Source organism: Planococcus citri, chromosome 5 (genome assembly GCF_950023065.1).
Source record: "Planococcus citri chromosome 5, ihPlaCitr1.1, whole genome shotgun sequence".
Lineage (NCBI taxonomy): Eukaryota > Metazoa > Arthropoda > Insecta > Hemiptera > Pseudococcidae > Planococcus > Planococcus citri.
In genome coordinates, this window is record NC_088681.1 from 60,697,355 (window position 1) to 60,716,830 (window position 19,476).

The following is a 19,476-nucleotide window of genomic DNA, read 5'->3' on the forward strand; positions in this document are numbered from 1 at the left end:
GACTTTCTGAAAGCTGTAACTGAAAAATACCTGAACAAATTATCTGATAACCCCCTGCTTGCTGCTTTGATATTGGGCAAAATTGCCCTTCAAGACTCAAACCAAAACTTCCTCAAAATTTCTTTTAGGTTTCTTAGCCCTAACTCTTTTCTTTCTCATGTTATTTTTCAAGTATCCTATTTGTAAAATTTGTGAATAGCGCAATTGCGCTGAACCAAATATTAATAAAAGATATTTAAGTATCTAAGGTGCACCCGGGGCAAGTCAGAATGATTTTTCGCAATTTCAACTTTGACCAGCTGTTACTCCCCTTCTAATGAACCAATATGGATCAAATTTATTATGTAGGTTCCCATAAGTGTTCTTAACCTATGGTAAAAATTTGAGCGTGATTGACACAGTAGCTTTCGCTCAGTGGAATAAAATATAAACTGTCCTGACTTACCCCAATGGGGGGAAGTCAGAACAGGCTAAACTTTGCAGAGGCGTAGATCACAAACCAAGCGTCCTAGAAAAATTGCATATAAACAAAATTGTAGAGAATTTAATTCTCTCTTTGAGAACACTCTCATCAGATTTTCACTAGAACGCACGGTTCGTCCGCTATATGCGAAAAACTAAGAAATAGAAAGTCTGTATTTTAGACCAAATTCAAAATAAGTTCAAAACAACAACAAAATACAATTGAATCAAAGACATCTAGAATGAAACTGAATCGCGAAAATTTTTATGCCGTGATGAAGTAGGGGTAGTACCCTCAAGTCACCTTTAGTGGCACTTCGCCAGATATAAACCTCTAGGCGCTAGAGCAAGTTTTCTAACTTACCCCGAATTCCAACTTCCCCCGGTGCACCTTATCTAATTTCATACTGATGAGTCAGATTAGATATGATCAAATCAAATTGGATCCTGAGAATTTCCTGATTGGATCTGATCAGATCAAGGTTTTCTCAATTGAATCTGATCATACCTAAACTGATCCAATCAGGAAAAATTTTTGATCTGATCACATCTGATTAGATCTGGGTAAATGAAATTGGATCCTGGAAATTTCCTGATCTGCTGATCTGATGAGATCAAGGTTTTCCTATTGAATCTGATCATATCTGATTAGATCTGGTCAAATCAAATTGGATCCAAGGAGGGTTGATCTGATCTGATCTGATTCAGTCAGACGCTGGTGATAAGACCTGATTAGTTAAGACCAAGGTCCAGACATTCCCTGGATCAAATTTGATCAGTTTGTTAAGACAGGTAAGTTCGTAGGTAGGTAGGTGACGATCTCAGAGCTTGAGATTTTCGGCTCGGAGTTCTCACCATACCTTGCACCGCGGCGAGTGTATAGACTGGCTGATTACGTCAGTAATATACTCGTTGCTAGAAGATAGTTGCGAACGGCGAGAATGCGATCTTATACATCGTGTGATCGCCTTCCATCTCATCTTCTCGGTGCTATTTTTAGCTCCGGTATGCCGGTGCGCTGATACAGGCAGCCGCTGGTATTTCCGTTTCTCGCTGCCTTAACCGACAGATAGGTAAGATGTACATATTTCACAACGTTGCGACGTTGATTTTTTCCCCCTTTTTTATTTGTACAGTCACGTACGCATTTTTGTATATGTTAGATTAGTGTAGATATTCTTATGTGTTATAATTCAGTCTTCTATGTACTGTCTTTGATTCAGCATATCATGTAGTAGTTAGCAGTGTACGTACGCATCTCATTTGTTCTTTTTTCATACCTATGGAGTCAGATATTTTTGGTTTTTGTAATGTGATTTTTTGTATTTTGAGTTTTCGAGTAAATGGTAGAAAATTGTAGCTTTTCGTTTTCGTTTTTCTTCGTCTACCTTTACACAGTTCAAGTGGGATATCTGATTAGATACAGTCTAATCCACGTATAGGTATGATGCAAATTGAAAGAAGTTAATTTTATTAAAAGTCTGCACCCTTAATGCAAGTACACTTTTTTCCACTCATGACTGAGGTGGGTACAAACAAATTAACTTTTCTGAGTCAACATCGGTCGGATAAAACGCGATACCAGTCATCTAAAAATATCATTATACTTCCCACCCTGAATAAAATTCTTATTTTCTAGACGATACACCTGATATTAGGTAGGTACCTTATACCCACTTGATGTACCCAATTGCGTCAGTAATAATTTTCCAGCAACGTAATTTTTTTTTAAGGCCTTATGATTCATCAACTCCACGCTAAAATTTATTGCTAGTGGCAGGTGAATCAAGTGACAAGTGAGTCATTGCAGCATCGGATTTTTTTCTCAATTATTTCGTCGCTTGAAATGTTTAAACAGCTGTAGAATTCACGTAAAAAAGACATGAAATATGAGAAAAATCGAAACAGGTGGCAAGGGAAAAACAGGCTGCGGTTGGTTTCATATCTTACTTCAAAATACGAGTTCTCGAATCATCGTGCAGTCATTCTACAAAATTTTGATTGAAGATACAAACATTGAAACTAGTTTAAAACTATCGGAATCAAAGTGACTGGAAATCTATGTACTTGTACTGTTGTGAAAAGACTTAAAAATATCATAACTAGGCCACGTAGATACGATGGAATCGAAAACAATCGTACTTCTTCTAACCTTTTTCACAATCTCTGCGGTAGTCGACGGTGGTATGGAAGAAGTAGGCACGAATTCCCCGGCAGATTCCAACAGCTTGACCCACAACACAGAACAAGTGGACTCAAATTTCTCAGTAGATGCGAACGCTTTCTATCAAAACACGAGTAAGTAAAATGATTTCAATTCAGTTCAAGAAAAAAATTCATTTATTATCAAACTACTCTTCAATCTACGTACTTCATACTCTTGACATACACTTTCCAGACATTAAGGAACCAGTTTACGTGGTCAAAACTGAAAAAGGATACAATTTCGTTGACCAAATGCTTTACAAATTGGTAATGAAACAGCAAAAATTCGACAATGTGTCCGAAAGGGATGCAATTCTAGCAGCTTGTCCAAAACCAGATACTAGTGATGGTGTGCTTGAAATAGTTGACGTAAATGAGCAGCAGCTAGCTGAAGGCTACCATTGCAACGAACCGGTTAAATTCTTCGTTAAACAGCAATTCGATTATGACCATTATTTAATTGGATTCATGGTAAGTGTGAAAAATAACAACATCATTGGAGAAAAAAATATATTTTTAAGGGACCACATGATCTAAATATTAATTCTTCCATACCTATACCTATTCTTGCAGGTTCATGATAAAAATGGCATTGACAACTTTGAAAATATTCCTTTACTTCCTAAGCTGCCAAAGGTATAAGCACGATCTTCACAAAAATTTCCATTGATTATTCAAAGAATAGGTACAGGCATATCATCTGTTTGTTTCAGGATTATTTTCCATTACCTTTGATAGAAATAGAGTCCAAATTTAAAGACGGTATTCGAAGTTTGATCGTAAAACACACTATAAAATTTGGGGATATGTTGCCAGCACATCCATATCAACAATTTGATCAGAATTCCAAATCAAAGCCACGAGTTTATTACCGAGATATGAAACTTTACCCTTTCTACATGGATGAAGCCTACACAGCGGTAAATATGATACAAAAAAACTCAACTATGAACTTGTATTTTACATGGAAAATCCTTACACAAACTTCAAAAAATTGATAAAATGCATTTTAATTGCAGGATAACCAAGCTGCATACATGGCAAGAGTTGGAATTCCATCGGGATCATCACATAGACTTGCCAGAATGCAACTGGTTCCAGAAGCAGATTTATTTTTTGAAGTCTGGAAGCAAGCAGCGTGGATTGATAGCAACACAATACCGGTGTGGGATAATCTGATTCCAGAGTGGAACGAGCTGGAGGAATTTGTGAGACGAGTAGCTAAAGTGAGCCATTTTCACCTTTACCTATTCGAACAAAAAGTTAGGAGTCGAATCTTCATTTGCTACTTTTTTAAAGAACATTTTTTCATGGCAGTCACTCGAATGAAAATTTTGTCCAGAACTCCAGAAAAATAACACATTATTAAACTCGTATTTGTTGCAGGTTGTGGGCGACCTCAACATTATCACAGTAGGCACGTATCCTGGCTCTAGCTTTGATGTGAATCCTAACACTCTCTCCGCGTATCAACTATACTTCAATTTACCAGTGTTTCATTTCATCTTTAAAGCCATTTCATTCGATCAACTTCGTCAAAATGGCGATTGGGTCCGTCAAGGAATAATATTCATGATGGTTAACCATCCAGATATGATGATGATTGGTAACCCAGATCAACACGCTGAAAGCAATGGATGGGTATATAGAAAAAATAACCCAACAATACGACGCACAACGGCGTTATCAATGGGTCCAGCAGAATTCAAAGTGATGCAGTTGAAAAATGAGAACAGTTACGAGACTTTTAATCTTCGAAAAGTTAGGAAATTCATCATAAATGGAAACGGTGTCGAGGAGGAGATCGAAATCAATGCATTCGACGAAATAATGAACTCGATGAAGAACATGGAAACACCAGAAAAAAATGTCGATGGCATGGTGATTTCGTAAAAGAGTTTTCTTTTCTTGTTAGAGCAACCAATAAGTGAAAAATAATTGGATCTGATCAGGTCAGAGAATTTTCTGGATCTGATTTGAGCTGATCAGACTTAATAAGGGGTGACTTGATTGGCCAATTTGATCTCTGACCAGATTGAATAAGGTCAGAGTTATGATAAGATCAAATCAGATCAGATCAGACCAGATCAGATCCGATCATTTTTCTCTGAGCATTCAAATCAGATTATTGTTCTTATCCATACAGTTGATTGTACATAATTCAATAATAAATCGATACACGTGTAAATTTCTCTAAATACCTAAAATAATAAAGATAATTTAGTTGAAATAAATATGAATTGCTCATTGATAGGTAAATAATTGAAATATACTGGGTGTTCTGTGATGAGTTACAAGTAGGTACCTGATGATTATAATCTGAGACTCTGATTAAATTAGACACAATCAAACCAAACAGGCCCAACCAAATTGATTCAGATCTGATATCAGATCCCATCAATGCTCCTCCATCGGATCTAATTAGGTGTAAAAATATCCAAAATGATCAAAGTTCTGATCCAATGACATCCGGTCACATCAAATTGGATAGGTCTGCTCAGATGAGCTTCCTGCACAGGATCTGATTCGATCTGAACAAATCTAATACGAACAATAATCTAATCAAATACGTAGGCTCAATAAGATTTATTCAGAATCAGATTTAATCAGAATCTTTCATGTTTCCTGTACTTCATCTGAATGTCTGAACATATAATCTGATCAAAACTCTCATTTTATCGATCTCAGCAGATCAAATTGGATGCAGTGAATCTCCACCCAATCAGATAGGTATGATCAAATTTACTCAGATCTGTTAGGATCTGATTAAGTATACTCTATGATAGGTCTATCAGATCAAATCTGAGCAAATCTCAATCAATCAATCAATCAATGATTAGATATAACCAAACTTGCAGTTTTATTTTCATCCGGTTTATTCAAATCTGATCAGATTCCATCAAGTGTCCTCCTTCAGATCTGATTTTAGGAAAGAACAATTCAATTTGATCAAAATTCTGATTTGATTGATTTGGTCACATCAAATTGAATGAGGCGGATGTTCAACCTGATCAAACAGATCTAAATCAGATCCCCACAAGTTTCGTCTATTGAATCTGATATAAACTCTGCTTTGATTAAATCTGATCAATTTGGAATGAGATGAATGACCGATGTGATCAGTCCAATATGATCACAATTATCCATGATCAGATTCGATCAATTTTTCATTATTGAATCCAAGTTATTATGTCCAAACACATATCGTATATTGTATTATTAAAATGGTAATTTGATTAGATCAGTTCTGATCAGATTGAATGCAGTGGATGTACAATTCGATCAGATAGATGTGACCAAATTCGTCATTCAGATCTGATCTGATCTGATCAAGTTTCCTCCATTGGATCTGATCAGGTTTTCACAAATTAGATCGGTTGAAATCAAATCAGTCTATCTGATCAGATTAAAGTATTCAGATCTGATCACATTCCATTAAAGGGTACTCATAGGTAAGTAGGTGAAATGCTCCTGTTCTTGGATTTTTGAAATTTTGATGAAACATTGTTGAGTACCTTTGAAAAAATGTTGGAGCCGAAATTGTTCCCTCACCCAATCCTTTCTGGAGAAAAAATCATACTTCAACGAGTTTTGTAGGTACAAAAAATTTTGAATTCAACCAAAATACAGGTGATGCTGGTCTTTTTTTTCAAATTTTTTTGGGGCATCAGGGAGGAGATATCGACAAAAGCCGCCATATTTCCAAACCTAATTCCGGTATACGGCATTTTTTTCCCTCCAAAAATATACCTGCAAAAGTACTATTAGGTATTGGATTTTTTTTTCAAATTTGTCCTCCAGGTGTGTCATCTTTAAAAACTCAAAAAACAAGTAGGTACCTACTTAAACATGTGTTTTTTGTATCATGGCACCATAAAAAAAAAACGATACTGCCAGTGATATAGTTTTGTGCATGCGAGCCTGTAAAAACAGTAGAAAATCGTAAAACCTCTTGAAAACCTCATTTTTGAGTCCATGGACATTGGGCACTTCTTCTCCCAATTTTGGGACGAAAGAAAATTTTTAATGTGGGTATCGTTATAATTTATGAATCGAACCCGCTGAACACGAATATGAAGTTACATTTGCAGTTGGACCCTCCTGAAGGCACATTGGTGGAGGGAGGTTGCCCAAAAATATATTTTTTCGAATGGTACCCAAAATGTTTCATTAAAATTTCGAAAATCCTAGGACAGGGGCATTGAAAGCAATGGATATCAGATCTGATGAGACCTGCCTTGATCAGTGATCAGTTTTATTCATCTCCATGACATCTAGGATATGATGTGATCAAGGTCAGGTATGAAAAGATCTGAACTATGGTCAGATTGAATGTAGTAACTGTGTGATCCGATCAATCAGACCTGATTACATTAATTTAAAATCAATCAAATCCGATCCGGTATCGATAAAAATTTGAATCATTTTAAAATCTCGAATACGATGGTGTAATAATTTTCAAAAATTCAGGTACATAGATGCAACTATGCTACAGTAAGGAATAATGATTCGCAGAAGGTGATGCATCACCTAAACATACAGCTGGCTTAATGAGCATTTCAAGAACACGTAACATACCTACAGGTAGAGTGGAAACTATTAAAACCAACTGTGCATACACAGCCTGTTCAAGCGCTAACGTTATATGTGAGATATCTAACTCCTTCAAAACCCAATAACACCTTGAAAAAAATCAAATTCATTATATTGTCGTCAATAGGTACGTGACATAGGTTTCTGAAAATTACACGATACAGATATTTTTTGTATGAAAATCTACTCCTATAATTTTGACAAAGAATATCTTTTTTGTGCAAATTCCAAATTTTCTGGCCTAGTGCCCTAAAAAAGCTCACAATGTGCTCGTCCAGGATTTTCTTTATTTTCACTTTTTCCCTCGTATTGGTCAGTATTGAAGCTTCAGATCCTGATAGTTCAACTAACGCTGATACAAGTACGTATAATAAATCTCAATAAAAAACACGTATTGGCTTTCGTTCGTAAACCTACAGTGATATGTACTCATTAAAAAAATTTCCCTCGTTCGATTTGCAGAAAAGTACAACCCGCTTTACGTCGTTTTCGAAAACTACAAATACAGTTTGGTCGACTCAATCAAGTACAACTCAGTACTGAAAAATCATAACTATGAAACATCCGAAGACAAAGTGAAAATGTTGGCAGCTTGCCCAAAAAAAGATACCCCAATCGATGAAGCGCTTCTCGAAATAATGCCCGTGGATGAAAAAACCCTCGACGTTGACGGTTACAAATGCGATTCGCCTGGTACATTCTTCACCAAACAAAAAACTCACGGCGAGCATATCGTTATTGGTTTCATGGTAAGTCAACTACCTGCAATATTTCGAGGGAAATAATTATCGAAAAATATTTGAAGAGCTCTATTCCAAAGTGGGTTAAGTCATTTTTTCCTCAAAAAAATGCGTTTAAAGTTTTTGAAGCTGAAATTTGTTCTGTTTCCAAAGGTCGGTGCACCTGATAAAGTGATATTGGTAATGATTGGGTTAGGTGAGGTAGATGAGAAAGACTATATGGTGAGTTTATAATAATACTTTCTACCTGCTAAATTTCTGATAAATATCCCTAAGGAGATATTTATCTACACCATGCTAGCTGAATAGGTGCTTGTACGTATCAATACGAATACCCTTTATACACATACAATTTCTTATTTACGTGTAGAAATAAAACACGAGACAATTGCTTTGTACAATATATTCTAATACATAAGACAATTGCGGACTTGTAATAATTATGGGGTTCGAAGTCATAATTATTGTATAAATAGATATCAAATATCTAAAGCTAGACTAAACTAGTAGAAAAGCGGTTTGGATAGATATAACTCGAAAAGTAGGTTAATACTTGGTCTAGATTAAGCATATCGATTAAAGGGGATACTTCAAATTACCTTTAATTGATCGGGCGAACGCAACCTGGACAGGATTTAGGGTACATCTCCTGCCTCAACACTGTACACGTTCCCTGCTCGTCGGGGTGCTACTAATGCTAAGCACGTCGCAGGGTATTGGTTGGTAGATACACTTTCAATTGGGTCGCCATCCCTTAGATCCGGAACGAAAAGGGATGCTTCCAGAGCACCATTGATTAATCGACATCACGTAATCAATGTTCACGTTAACAATATAGACATATTAACCTCGCTGTGGGTTATATCAAAAAGCGAGCGGATTAAATCCTTAAGGGATTAATCGACGTTAATTACTGAGGGTAGAAACCGAACATCGAATTAGCACTTGCAATTACCGAAACGAGGCACAGAACCATCCTTAAGGGGGCTCATACTTAGTGAGAGAATTTACGTTACATTAAACTTTTATGAAAATATTTCTATAAGCCCCAGCCTGTGAAGCAGACTGGCAGAGATTCACTGTAGTAACATATTTTTACAATTAAGAACGATCAAAAATCAAATACACTTTACCAAAAATTAAGAACGTTGAGATGATCTGTGCAAGAGATTATATAGTCGAAAGTTCAAGGAGATTTATCCGAGCTTGGAGCGACCTACGCTCGGAGATATTCGTACACGTTACCTTGGGTTCCAGAAATGTAGGAGAAGTACGTTAAACTTCTTCAAAAGAGGGGTAATGATATAACCTCCGACGAGAGGTTATTGTACTTCCTCTCTACGGAGTTAAGGCATATCTGCTCGTTACACACCTTTCCTTTCTTTGGACATAGAACAATTACTTGTAGAAAAATTTACTTTGAAAAATCGATCACTTAACCCACTTTTGAAGTAAAAATCTCCGTAGAACGTGCCTTTTTTTGAAATGACTTAACCCACTTTGGAATAGAGCTCTTCATTTACTCGAAGGAAATAATCTTTTACTCGATACACTTTCAGATTTACGATAAAAATAATCACTCCGGACATATAGGAATTCTGCCAGGAACACCATGGGTTATTATTTGCATATTTTTGATTTTAACTGTACCTACTTATAATTAATATTAGAAAATGGCACATTATTAATACGTACTTGTCTCTATTCTAGAATCATTTTCCAATACCTTTAATAAAAATCGCATACAAACAATTCGTGAATCGAAGCATAACAAGTTGGCACGAGATTAACTTTTCAGATATTCTGCCTCTGGATGAAGACCCCGATCAGCAATTGCTGAATAATTCAGTATATGAGAAAGATGTCGAGTTTTACGGTTACGATATCGACCCGGCTTACAAAGAAGTATGTTAATTACACTATTGCTATCATAACCACTTCTTTGTAATGAAAAATTATCTGTATCATGTTTGAAACTTGCAGAAAAATCAATCGAGATTTGTTAGAGAATTTTTCAAAAAGGAATCGCAATCCAGGCTGGTTAAATTGCAACTAGCACCATCGGCAGATTTCTACTTCGATGAGTGGAAGTCGGCGACACGAAGTAATATCAAATACTATCAACTAACAATACTGGCAACTCTGTTGAAAAATGATGTTTAATCCTCCTAGCGGCCAGGCAAGTAACTAAATCCTATCAGAAGCATTATGATTGGTTGAATTGAATTTTGCGGTATTATGATGTTTTATCAGTTCGTTTTTTTAGTTTGTTGTGTGGTACTGACTGATAGCCGCGAGATTCAAATCGACCAATCACAGCCCTTGACATGAATGCCTATTACTTACTGTTACTTGCCAAGCCGCTCAGATAGCGCCCTTGTTGCGACAAAAACGCCCAATGTATTTTAAATGGAGTTGCCAGTATTGTTAGTTGATAGTATTTGGTAATATCAACACAACGCCCATTTGGCAAGAGCTTGTTGAAGAATGGAAGCAGCTTGAGAGATTCATAAGACAAATCAGCAAAGTAGGTAACATTGCGAACATCCAAAAAAAAAAGTGATGAAAGATAATGTGATGTGATCCTTGTCAAAGGTACTGTTATCAAATTGGATCAGATTAGATTTAAACATTCCTACGGGATCTTGTGTTTAAAAGATTTGACTGAATTGGATAATATCTGGAGATTAGATCTGATCAAATCGAATTATACTACATATTACGTTCAGAATTGATCAGATCTAATATGGGATACCTATAATTGGATCAAACCAGATCTAAGCTCAGCAGACCTGAGCAGGGTATTCTCCAGCTCCAATTAAGATTATTCATTTTCTCCTAGGTACCTCCGATCATTGCATTAATGTGACCAGAAAATCCATCAATGTTGATTTTTTTTCATACATTTTGAAATGGTAATAAATTTTTTCATACAGGTTCTCGGCGAACTACATATCGTTACCGGAGGTTACCCTCCTGCCACCACGACCCACCCTGATGATGACGAAATGTCCATTTTATTACCTTTTTATGAAAACCCCAACAAGAGGGCACAAGAACGAATACCCGTACCGATGTTTCTGAATCTCTACAAAGCTGTCGTTTTCACTCAAAAACGTGCCGAGGAGAATGCCGAAGAGAAATTGATCCGTTACGGAATTCTATTCGAATTGAAAAACGATCCTCGAGCTAAAGCTCACGAGTTCAACGAGATAGCTGTTAAAAACGGCTGGAACTATTTAGGCAAGCAAAATAAAAAAAGCGAGACTCGATTCAACGTGTACGAGTTGAATGGCGATACTTTTAAAAAGATGAATGTTTATCATGGAGAAGTGTATAGGCCGTTTGATTTGAACGAGGTGATAAAATTATGGAGGGATGAGAAAAATCAAGAGTTTGAAAGGAAAGTTGACGTACTTGAGGAGATGGGGTTGAAAGAAAAGAGTATCGGAGGTGCTCTTGATAAGACTACCAATGCCTAAGGTGATGTTTGATATTTTTTTAAAATTAATTTGTTGTTTTCCTAAATTAGTATACCTATTTAAGTAACTAGAATTAAGTAAGCAAATAATCTACCTATAGGTAAGTATAGATCTATAATAAGTTATTAGTAAGATTGAAATATTTTTTTGCAGAATTTTTTCACCCAATAAATTTAATTGACCAGTTTTATCTCAACGCGAAATGAAAAATATATCCCTTGCACCTAATGAATTTTTTAATGATACGATTATAACTGTAACATGGAAACCACTTCATTCCCCCCCTTCGAGATTGAGGAAATTACAGCAGTCCACATTGATTTATAGATAAACCTAATGGAACAGAATTGCCGAAAATTAATTGAGAAATGAATAATAGGTACCTAATTGAATTGAAAAGTCCGGATTTTGGTAGAAATCCATACCCTATAAGATGACTCATTTTTATCTTTTTTTTTCAATTTTGAAAAAAGAAGTTTTTATAGCGGACAGATTGCACAAATGAACATGCCAAGAAATTCAGACTGATATACCTACAGGGCTTGGATTTTTAGAGAATTAAAAAAAAACCTCTCAGCATACTCCTTTACAGTGATCAGTGGCGTAGCCAAGGGGGGGCGAAGGGGGCCATGCCCCCCCCCTTGAGAGCGAAAATTTGAAAGAAAACATGCAAAAATGGACGTTTTTTCGTTATTTGGACCCATTTTTTCCGAAAATTTTCGCTCTCGCTTCGCTCGAGCAGTAATTTTGCCTTCATTTTCATGAAATCACTACACATTACAATAGATTTCCAGAAAATTACCCCTCATTTCGATTTTTCATGCCTAAAAATCTGGTTTTGCCCCCTCCTTCAGAAAATCCTGGCTACGCCACTGACAGTGATACCTAAACAGGGTTCTTTTTCAATTTTTATGTCCAATAAAATAAAACACTCGATTTTGCAATTTTGTATGCGAATTCTCTATACCTACCAAATACAATATTAGGTAGATATTCAGATCATTTTGAAGCTGATTTTTCCTGTAAAACAATACCCAGCCTGAATCGTTGGGAAATATTCGTAACTTTTAGAGCATTTTTGCCATTTTTTCAAGGAACTTTAAAACGCATTTTTAGATTTTTTTGGAGAGAGAATATCAGAATCCTGCTAATATGCAATGCCTTCTCCTGGCACAGAACTTCGTATACTAATAGGTACAATGGGATGAAGAATTTCCAACATTTTTTGAATTTTAAAAATGGGAAGATCTCCATAGTGGATAACTTGACACAAATCAACGTCCTACAAATTTCAAATTGGCATAAAACACCTCCTCCTGGCGCAGAACTTCATACAGAGTAAAATGAAGTATTTTTCATTATTTTAAGTTTTGAAAAAGAAAAGGTTTCCATAGTGACCAAATTGACCCAAGTAAACGTTCCAAAAAATTTAAGCTTATATGTACTGCCTCCTCCTGGCGCAGAACTTCTTGCAGAATAAAATGAGGTAATTTTCATGTTTTTTGAATTTTGAAAATGGAGAGATCTCCATAGTGGCCAACTTGACACAAATAAACATGCTGAAAAATTTAGGCTGGTAGGGATGTGATACCTCCTCCTGGCGCAGAACTCTATATAGGTACTATAAAATGAAGCATTAATTTTCAATTTTTTTTTTAATTTTGAAGAAATAAGTTGTGGAGGGAGAAATATTTGGATAAACCCAAAAACTACCATGAAATAAAAAATTAAATTTTTTATTTTGAAGTTTTTGATTTTTTACCAAGAGTTCAAAAATGGAAATTTTTGAATCTTGATTTCTTTGAAGATAAGAAAATATACCTAGACTAATTCAAATCCTCTTTGGCCATCTGGATATCGGATTCATGCACTCTCGTTCTGTTGGAAATAGTGATGGAAATATTGGTGATGTCAAAATGATATCTCCCGCGATTCTATAACTAGCTCATTGAGATCTCAGGATCGGACGAATCGCGGATGTAAAATGGGTTCCCTTCCCAATATTTACATATTTATAATACGTGGGGTTAAAGTTGGATTAATTGAAGCTTGAGCTAAGATATGATTGAACTTTCGACAGAATGATATATTTATGGTAAAGTTGGAAATATTCATTGAATTCTTAAAGTCACGAAAGTTGAATAAAAGTCCAAGACAAATTCACATTTAGGACATTTATTCTTATACTTACTTAAGGGATAAAACAAAGACAAATAAAAAGGATCGCAACTCTGGGGAATTTTGGGAATACTTAAACTAGGAGCAACAAAAAGGAAAATAAATATTAAAAAAAGAAAAAAAAAGGAAGACACCCTGAGCGATGCGTCTGTACTTAAACCTAAAATGCACGTCCTGAGCGATATGTCATTTTCAAAGAAAAAAGAAAATAAAGAAAGACAATGTGAACCAAGGTCTTGAAACTTAAATCTAAAGTTGGAATGTGAACCAAGGCAACTTGTTATTAAAACCTATCTCTGTGCATTTCAAAGAGTGATCCGAGACAGCTGAAGATTCACTAATCGACCCATAGGGACTTAACTTGAAAAACGATATCATTGCAGATGATGACAAAGTCGGAGGCTGCAGACACCAAAATTCATCAAAGTCTAATAAATCACAAACTGAAGGAAGCTAAAGCTGGAAACAGTAGGAACTACAGTTGGAAATATTGAGCTAAAGAAGGATTTATTGGTCTCTTCTGGGAGCCCATTCGCGGATATGGAAGTAAAGTTGGAACTATACTTGGTGGCATCAATGTCTGCAGTCCTACCTAAATTGTCTCGGATCAGAGCTTTTATAACTGCGTTTTTTACGAGAAATCGGGCAGGGGAATGTATGCAGTCAGTGGCGCACGCGCTCAATGCTTCTAGCGGAGCTATCTTTCCCGGCTGGCGCTAGAATTACGTCATGTTCGATTATACTCGGCGATATTCGTGTTGAACTGGTTTTCTATTGGTTGTTATCGCGAGAGTGGTGGACAGCTTGGTGCCACCACCTAAAAAACGATGATGTAATCGAGTATAATCGGCTATGTTCGATAATTTCTTGATTATAATTGGACGTAAGCGTCACCACCACTGAGTAGGAAGTTTAAATTGTCGCGGCTTGGTCACTGATGTCATAATTGGTCACTAAAATGATCGAAAATCTGTCGCTTAGGGGGTAGAAAAATATTCTGCTGCTATGGCGAATGAGAATTTTCCTCCCATTAAGGTGACTGAACTTTTCGTAATTAAATTTCTCCCAGTGTAGGTGACGGATAAAAATATTTTTCTCCCACATAAGTGGGAGAACCGCGTGTATTTTTCTCCCACTACAAAGTAGAGGTCTCCATGATAGCCAAATCGACGCACATGCACGTGCTAAAAAATATGGGCTCGTATGTAATGCCTCCTCCTGGCGCAGAACTCTACTCACAATGGGTTGAAGAATTTTTCATATTTCTTGAGGGTTGAAGATGATGAGAATCACTCAATTTTTTGTGAACAGGCGAATTGCTGTAAAAAAAATCCACGTTATTTTAAACTCCAAGAATTATTGTACCTATGATATTAGGAATCAATTCAAAAATGAATAATTTCAGAACTTGGAATTTTGATTACAAAAAGTTGGTCTTCCGAGAAGGAGGGGGTGCCAGTTCAAAACTCAGCTCCAAGAGAATTGTGCCGCAGCCTCCTCCCCCACCACCCTAAAAAATGGAGTAATGTGGTGCTGCTCAAGAATTTCGAGACACGCTTTAATTTTCCTGCGAAAAATGCCAATCCAGTGATGTATGAAGAAATACAGATTTTCCCAAACTTTGATGCATTCACGGTATTGGGAACACGTAACGCACGTGTGAAGAAAAAAATCATGAAAAACATATGTTCAAACACAGTTTATTCAACGCTTACGTGTATATGTAGAACAGATACTTATGAGTCATTGATTCCTTCATCATTATGTCAAACCTTGGGAAAATTGGAATCATATAACCGTATACTGTTGTACGTATGTGTGGGATGTATATGATATCAATCGATGCATCGCACACATTACAGACTTTCAATTTTTTTGATCATAGTACCGCTGTGACATTCACTATGAATTCGTTCAAGATTTTTTGTTTCTTTATAATATCCCTCCCGTTGGTCAATATAGAAGCACCGAGTATTCGCGGTTTACCTGATCTCGTTACGTTGGTAGACGGAGATACCAGTAAGTAAAAATTTCAAAATACATACGTAATAAGTACCTACCTATACGAAACGTGACAATTCAAAGGATGAATCTGACTACGTCTGAATCCGATGGAAACTTTGATCCGATTAGATTTGATCATACGTAGGTATTATCTAATTGAATCCAGGAAATATTTGGTTTGATCAGATCTGATCAATCGAGTCTCCTCTATTGAATTTGTCCAGGGCTGAACAAATCTAATCTGACTACAAGTAAAACTCTGACCTAATAAGATCTGGTCAGCTCTAATTGGATCCGGGAAATATTCAGATCTGATTAGATTCAATGAGGCTTACCTTACGGGATCATATCATGTCTGAACAGATCTAATCTGATAACAACTCTGATCTGATCAGGTCACATTCAAACCGAAATCGGATTATCCGGCCTGATCTAGTCTGATCTGGCCTGATAACTTAGGTTTCACCTATTGGATCTGATAAGGTCTGGGTGAAATTGGATCCATTAGATCCACTCACTTTTTCTCTTTTCTTTTCTTTATAAAATCTAATTTTCTTCGTTCCATTTTGCAGAAAAGTACGACCCACTTTACGTCGTTTACCAAGACAATAAATACAGTTTCGTCGAACCTACCAAATATAATTTAGTAATGCGTAAGCATAAATATGAAACATCCCAAGACAAGGTGAAAATGCTGGCAGCTTGCACAAAAAATGATAATACGCCCAACAATGAAGCACTCCTTGAAATAGTACCAGTAGATGAAGAGACACTCGACAAACGTTACCAATGCGATACACCAATCAAATTCTTCGCCAAAAAAGAATCCAAATCGACGCGTTTCACCATTGGTTTTATGGTAGGTCGATGGCCATTGTTCGAGAGAAGTTATCATAGAAAAAAATCCTCTTCAGATAATACTTTCATTCGGATTTTTTTTTGTCCAGATTTATGACAAGGAGAAAGACTCCAGTGACATTTCTCTTCTACCAAACACACCAAAGGTATTATTGGTGTATTTCTGACTAACCTTTGTACGCATTAAAAAAATTATAAGTATATCTAATCAGCCAAAAAGATCTGACCAAGACTTTGTTTGATCAGGTTAGATCTGAAATTGAAGTGGTTTTATTACTTCAGATCTGATCGGAACAGTTAAATCAGACTAAATCTAATCAGACCTGCCTAATCGGGCCACCGCTGGCCGGACTTATATGTATTTGACCGAATCTGACTTGACAAAATTAATCCATACGGACCACATCTGATCAGACTTGTTCCATAAGATCAGATCTGATCAGACTTGTTCCATAAGATCAGATCTGATCAGACTTGTTCTATGTAACCACATCAGAGCAAACTGGTTTGATCAGGCCTACTTTGAATGGACCAGATCTGACTAGAATCATTTGATCATACCAAAAATCTGATGCGACCAGCTGGGGATCTGATCAGATTTGTTTGATTTGATTCATCTTGATAACATTGGTTGGATCAGAATTGATCTGGCCACTCTCGAGACCGGATGAGACTTCTTTGATCAGATCACATTTGATCACACGTGTTTTATCAAACCAGATCTGATATGACATGTTTGATCAGACTAGATCTAATCAGACTGATTTGTTCAACACAGAGACTTCATCAGGTCAGTTTGATGTGGATCAGATCTGTATAATTAGACCAAATCTGATGAAACTTGTTTAATGCGACCAGATCTGATCAGATCTGTTTGATCAGACAAGTTTGAATCGCACATGTTCGATCAGATTTCATGGAATCATATCTGATCAAATCACATCAGATCCGGATATAGTCTCCAGAATCAATTTGATTTAACTAAATTTCAGATCGGAGTTCTAATGTTTGATTCTGACTCCAATCATTTTCACACGAGTATTCAATTTTAAAATATCATGTTCTTATTTTAGGATCAATTTCCGATTCCTCTGATTAGAATTTCGTACAAAACAGCGCCAAGAATTCAAACCATAGCAACGTGGCATGATATTAAATTTACAGATATGCTACCGCTGGATGAAGATCCCGATCAGCAATCACTGAATAATTCAATATATGAGAAAAATGTGGATATTTACGAATACGATATCGATCCGGCTTATAATGAAGTACCTATCTACATATTATGTCAATTCTGAGTAGCTATTATTATACACTGAAAAAAAAAATTAATAAAAATTACTATTTCAGTACAGTAACCGGATCCCATTCAAAAATAATAGTGATTTTTACTCAGCCAAAAAATACATTTTATCTAGAATTAGGTAAAAATTTATTACTCTCATAGTAAAATTTACTAATCTCATAGTGAAATTTACTATTCTCATAGTAAAAATCACAATATTTTTGAATGGGATCCGGTTACTGTATGAAATAGTAAAAATTATCCATACTTTTTTTTTCCGTGTAGATCATCCACTTTTTCATACTCATCAGGCAAAACAATTAAAAAATCATTCATCTGCAACTTGCAGGAAAACCAACAAAAATTCACCGTCGAATTTTTCGATGAGAAGACGCCTACTTCCACTTCCAGGTTGGTAAAATTACAACTGACGCCATCGGCTGATTTCTACTTCGATGCGTGGAAATGGGCGACAAGATGTAATATCAACACAGTGCCTATTTGGAAAGAGCTCGTTGAAGAATGGCAACAGCTCGAGAGATTCATTAGACAAGTAGCGAAAGTAGGCAACACTTCATAAGTCACAATCAATCGAGATCAAATCTAAATTATTAAAATTTTGTTTACACAGGTTATCGGTGATCTTCGAATCATTACAGGAGGTACTTATCCTGCCAGCAAAGCCAACGAAAAAAACCCTACTGTAGCTGAATTAATACCTTTTTACGAATACCAGGATGAAAAGTCCTCAAACAAGAAACCTCTTTTAATGTTTGAACGTTTATTCAAAGCTGTCACTTTCAATCAACAACGTCAAAATGGCGAATGGATCCGTTACGGAATATTGTTCATGATGATCAATGATCCTCATACGGTGGTACACCAGAATAACAAAATCGCTCGAAAAACCGGTTGGAGTTATTTACACCAGAATAAATGGAACACTAGATTTAGCACTTACACATTAGATTATAAAAGTATGGCGAATCTCAACATTGATAATGATGGAGAAGTTTATGAGCCCTTTGATTTGAACGAGGTGATAAAATTAACGAGAAATGACAAAGAAGAGATCGAAACCAAAGTTGACGTTTTGAGAAAAATGGGTTTGAAAAAAATGAGAAGGCCTGTAGAAGATGATATAGATCTAGATCAGAGTATTATTTCCTAAGTTGTTTTTTTTTGTTTCCTTGTTTTTTTGCTTTCAGTCTTATAGTAGTCCAATTATCATTTTCAAGTACTTATTAATAATTAGTTGTTGATGCGATATTCCAAAAATGAAATATTGTTTTAGAGCACATTGAAATATTTTTATTCCAATACTCACAAGGAAGCTCGTATTTACTTGAACTGACATACCGAGATATCTACCTTTTAAACGAAACCAACTACAAGTATAAAATTGAATAAAAATTGGCCTCAGCAGGCATTCTTAAAACTTATTTAAAATTGAATTCAGTCGCAAATAATAGAATGAGCATTTCAATATAAGATGGTGCAATCCTCATTTTCTCCAATTTTCACAAAACTCACCCAAAATTTTGGTTTTGATGTAGCCTAAAACAATCCAAAAAATTTTTGCGAGTCGACATCTCGACTCCAACCCAGATAATGTGTCCATACACACCCATAATTCAAAATTCTCGTTCTCCAAAGAGGGTGGTGC

General features: G+C 36.0%; 3 protein-coding genes across 4 annotated transcripts; all 3 read left to right on the top strand.

Moving 5' to 3' along the window:
- The first annotated feature begins 1,463 nt into the window (after positions 1–1,463).
- Positions 1,464–4,885, top strand: LOC135848318 (uncharacterized). Of its 2 annotated transcripts, XM_065368214.1 has the most exons (7): positions 1,464–1,904; positions 2,638–2,760; positions 2,861–3,138; positions 3,241–3,303; positions 3,381–3,587; positions 3,687–3,893; positions 4,054–4,885. In XM_065368214.1, the coding sequence occupies exons 2-7, from the start codon at positions 2,649–2,651 to the stop codon at positions 4,558–4,560; spliced, it is 1,374 nt and encodes a 457-aa protein (XP_065224286.1). In that variant the 5' UTR covers positions 1,464–1,904; positions 2,638–2,648; the 3' UTR covers positions 4,561–4,885. The 2 variants fall into 2 exon arrangements, with proteins under 2 accessions (XP_065224286.1, XP_065224285.1); XM_065368213.1 differs by having other exon boundaries at positions 1,464–2,760.
- A 2,422-nt stretch (positions 4,886–7,307) lies between these two features.
- Positions 7,308–11,819, top strand: LOC135848532 (uncharacterized). The gene is made up of 6 exons (XM_065368458.1): positions 7,308–7,621; positions 7,723–8,009; positions 9,560–9,616; positions 9,711–9,905; positions 9,984–10,527; positions 10,937–11,819. Exons 1-5 carry the CDS (start codon positions 7,525–7,527, stop codon positions 10,161–10,163), a joined length of 816 nt encoding a protein of 271 aa, XP_065224530.1. The 5' UTR covers positions 7,308–7,524; the 3' UTR covers positions 10,164–10,527; positions 10,937–11,819.
- Positions 11,820–15,471: 3,652 nt separating this feature from the next.
- LOC135847727 (uncharacterized) lies at positions 15,472–19,108 on the top strand. Its single transcript, XM_065367395.1, has 6 exons — positions 15,472–15,679; positions 16,237–16,523; positions 16,612–16,668; positions 17,596–17,793; positions 18,160–18,372; positions 18,442–19,108. Exons 1-6 carry the CDS (start codon positions 15,475–15,477, stop codon positions 18,979–18,981), a joined length of 1,500 nt encoding a protein of 499 aa, XP_065223467.1. The 5' UTR covers positions 15,472–15,474; the 3' UTR covers positions 18,982–19,108.
- The last annotated feature ends 368 nt before the right edge of the window (positions 19,109–19,476 follow it).

Excerpts from the sequence above, each read along its gene's own strand:
- LOC135848318 (XM_065368213.1), top strand. The coding sequence starts at position 2,583 with ATGGAATCGAAAACAATCGTACTTCTTCTAACCTTTTTCACAATCTCT. Across the intron at positions 2,761-2,860 it reads CGCTTTCTATCAAAACACGA|ACATTAAGGAACCAGTTTAC; the intron begins GTAAGTAAAATG and ends TACACTTTCCAG. Across the intron at positions 3,588-3,686 it reads TGGATGAAGCCTACACAGCG|GATAACCAAGCTGCATACAT; the intron begins GTAAATATGATA and ends TTTTAATTGCAG.
- LOC135848532 (XM_065368458.1), top strand. The coding sequence starts at position 7,525 with ATGTGCTCGTCCAGGATTTTCTTTATTTTCACTTTTTCCCTCGTATTG. Across the intron at positions 9,617-9,710 it reads TTCTGCCAGGAACACCATGG|AATCATTTTCCAATACCTTT; the intron begins GTTATTATTTGC and ends TCTCTATTCTAG. Across the intron at positions 9,906-9,983 it reads TCGACCCGGCTTACAAAGAA|AAAAATCAATCGAGATTTGT; the intron begins GTATGTTAATTA and ends TGAAACTTGCAG.
- LOC135847727 (XM_065367395.1), top strand. The coding sequence starts at position 15,475 with ATGTGTGGGATGTATATGATATCAATCGATGCATCGCACACATTACAG. Across the intron at positions 16,524-16,611 it reads GTTTCACCATTGGTTTTATG|ATTTATGACAAGGAGAAAGA; the intron begins GTAGGTCGATGG and ends TTTTTTGTCCAG. Across the intron at positions 16,669-17,595 it reads TTCTACCAAACACACCAAAG|GATCAATTTCCGATTCCTCT; the intron begins GTATTATTGGTG and ends TTCTTATTTTAG.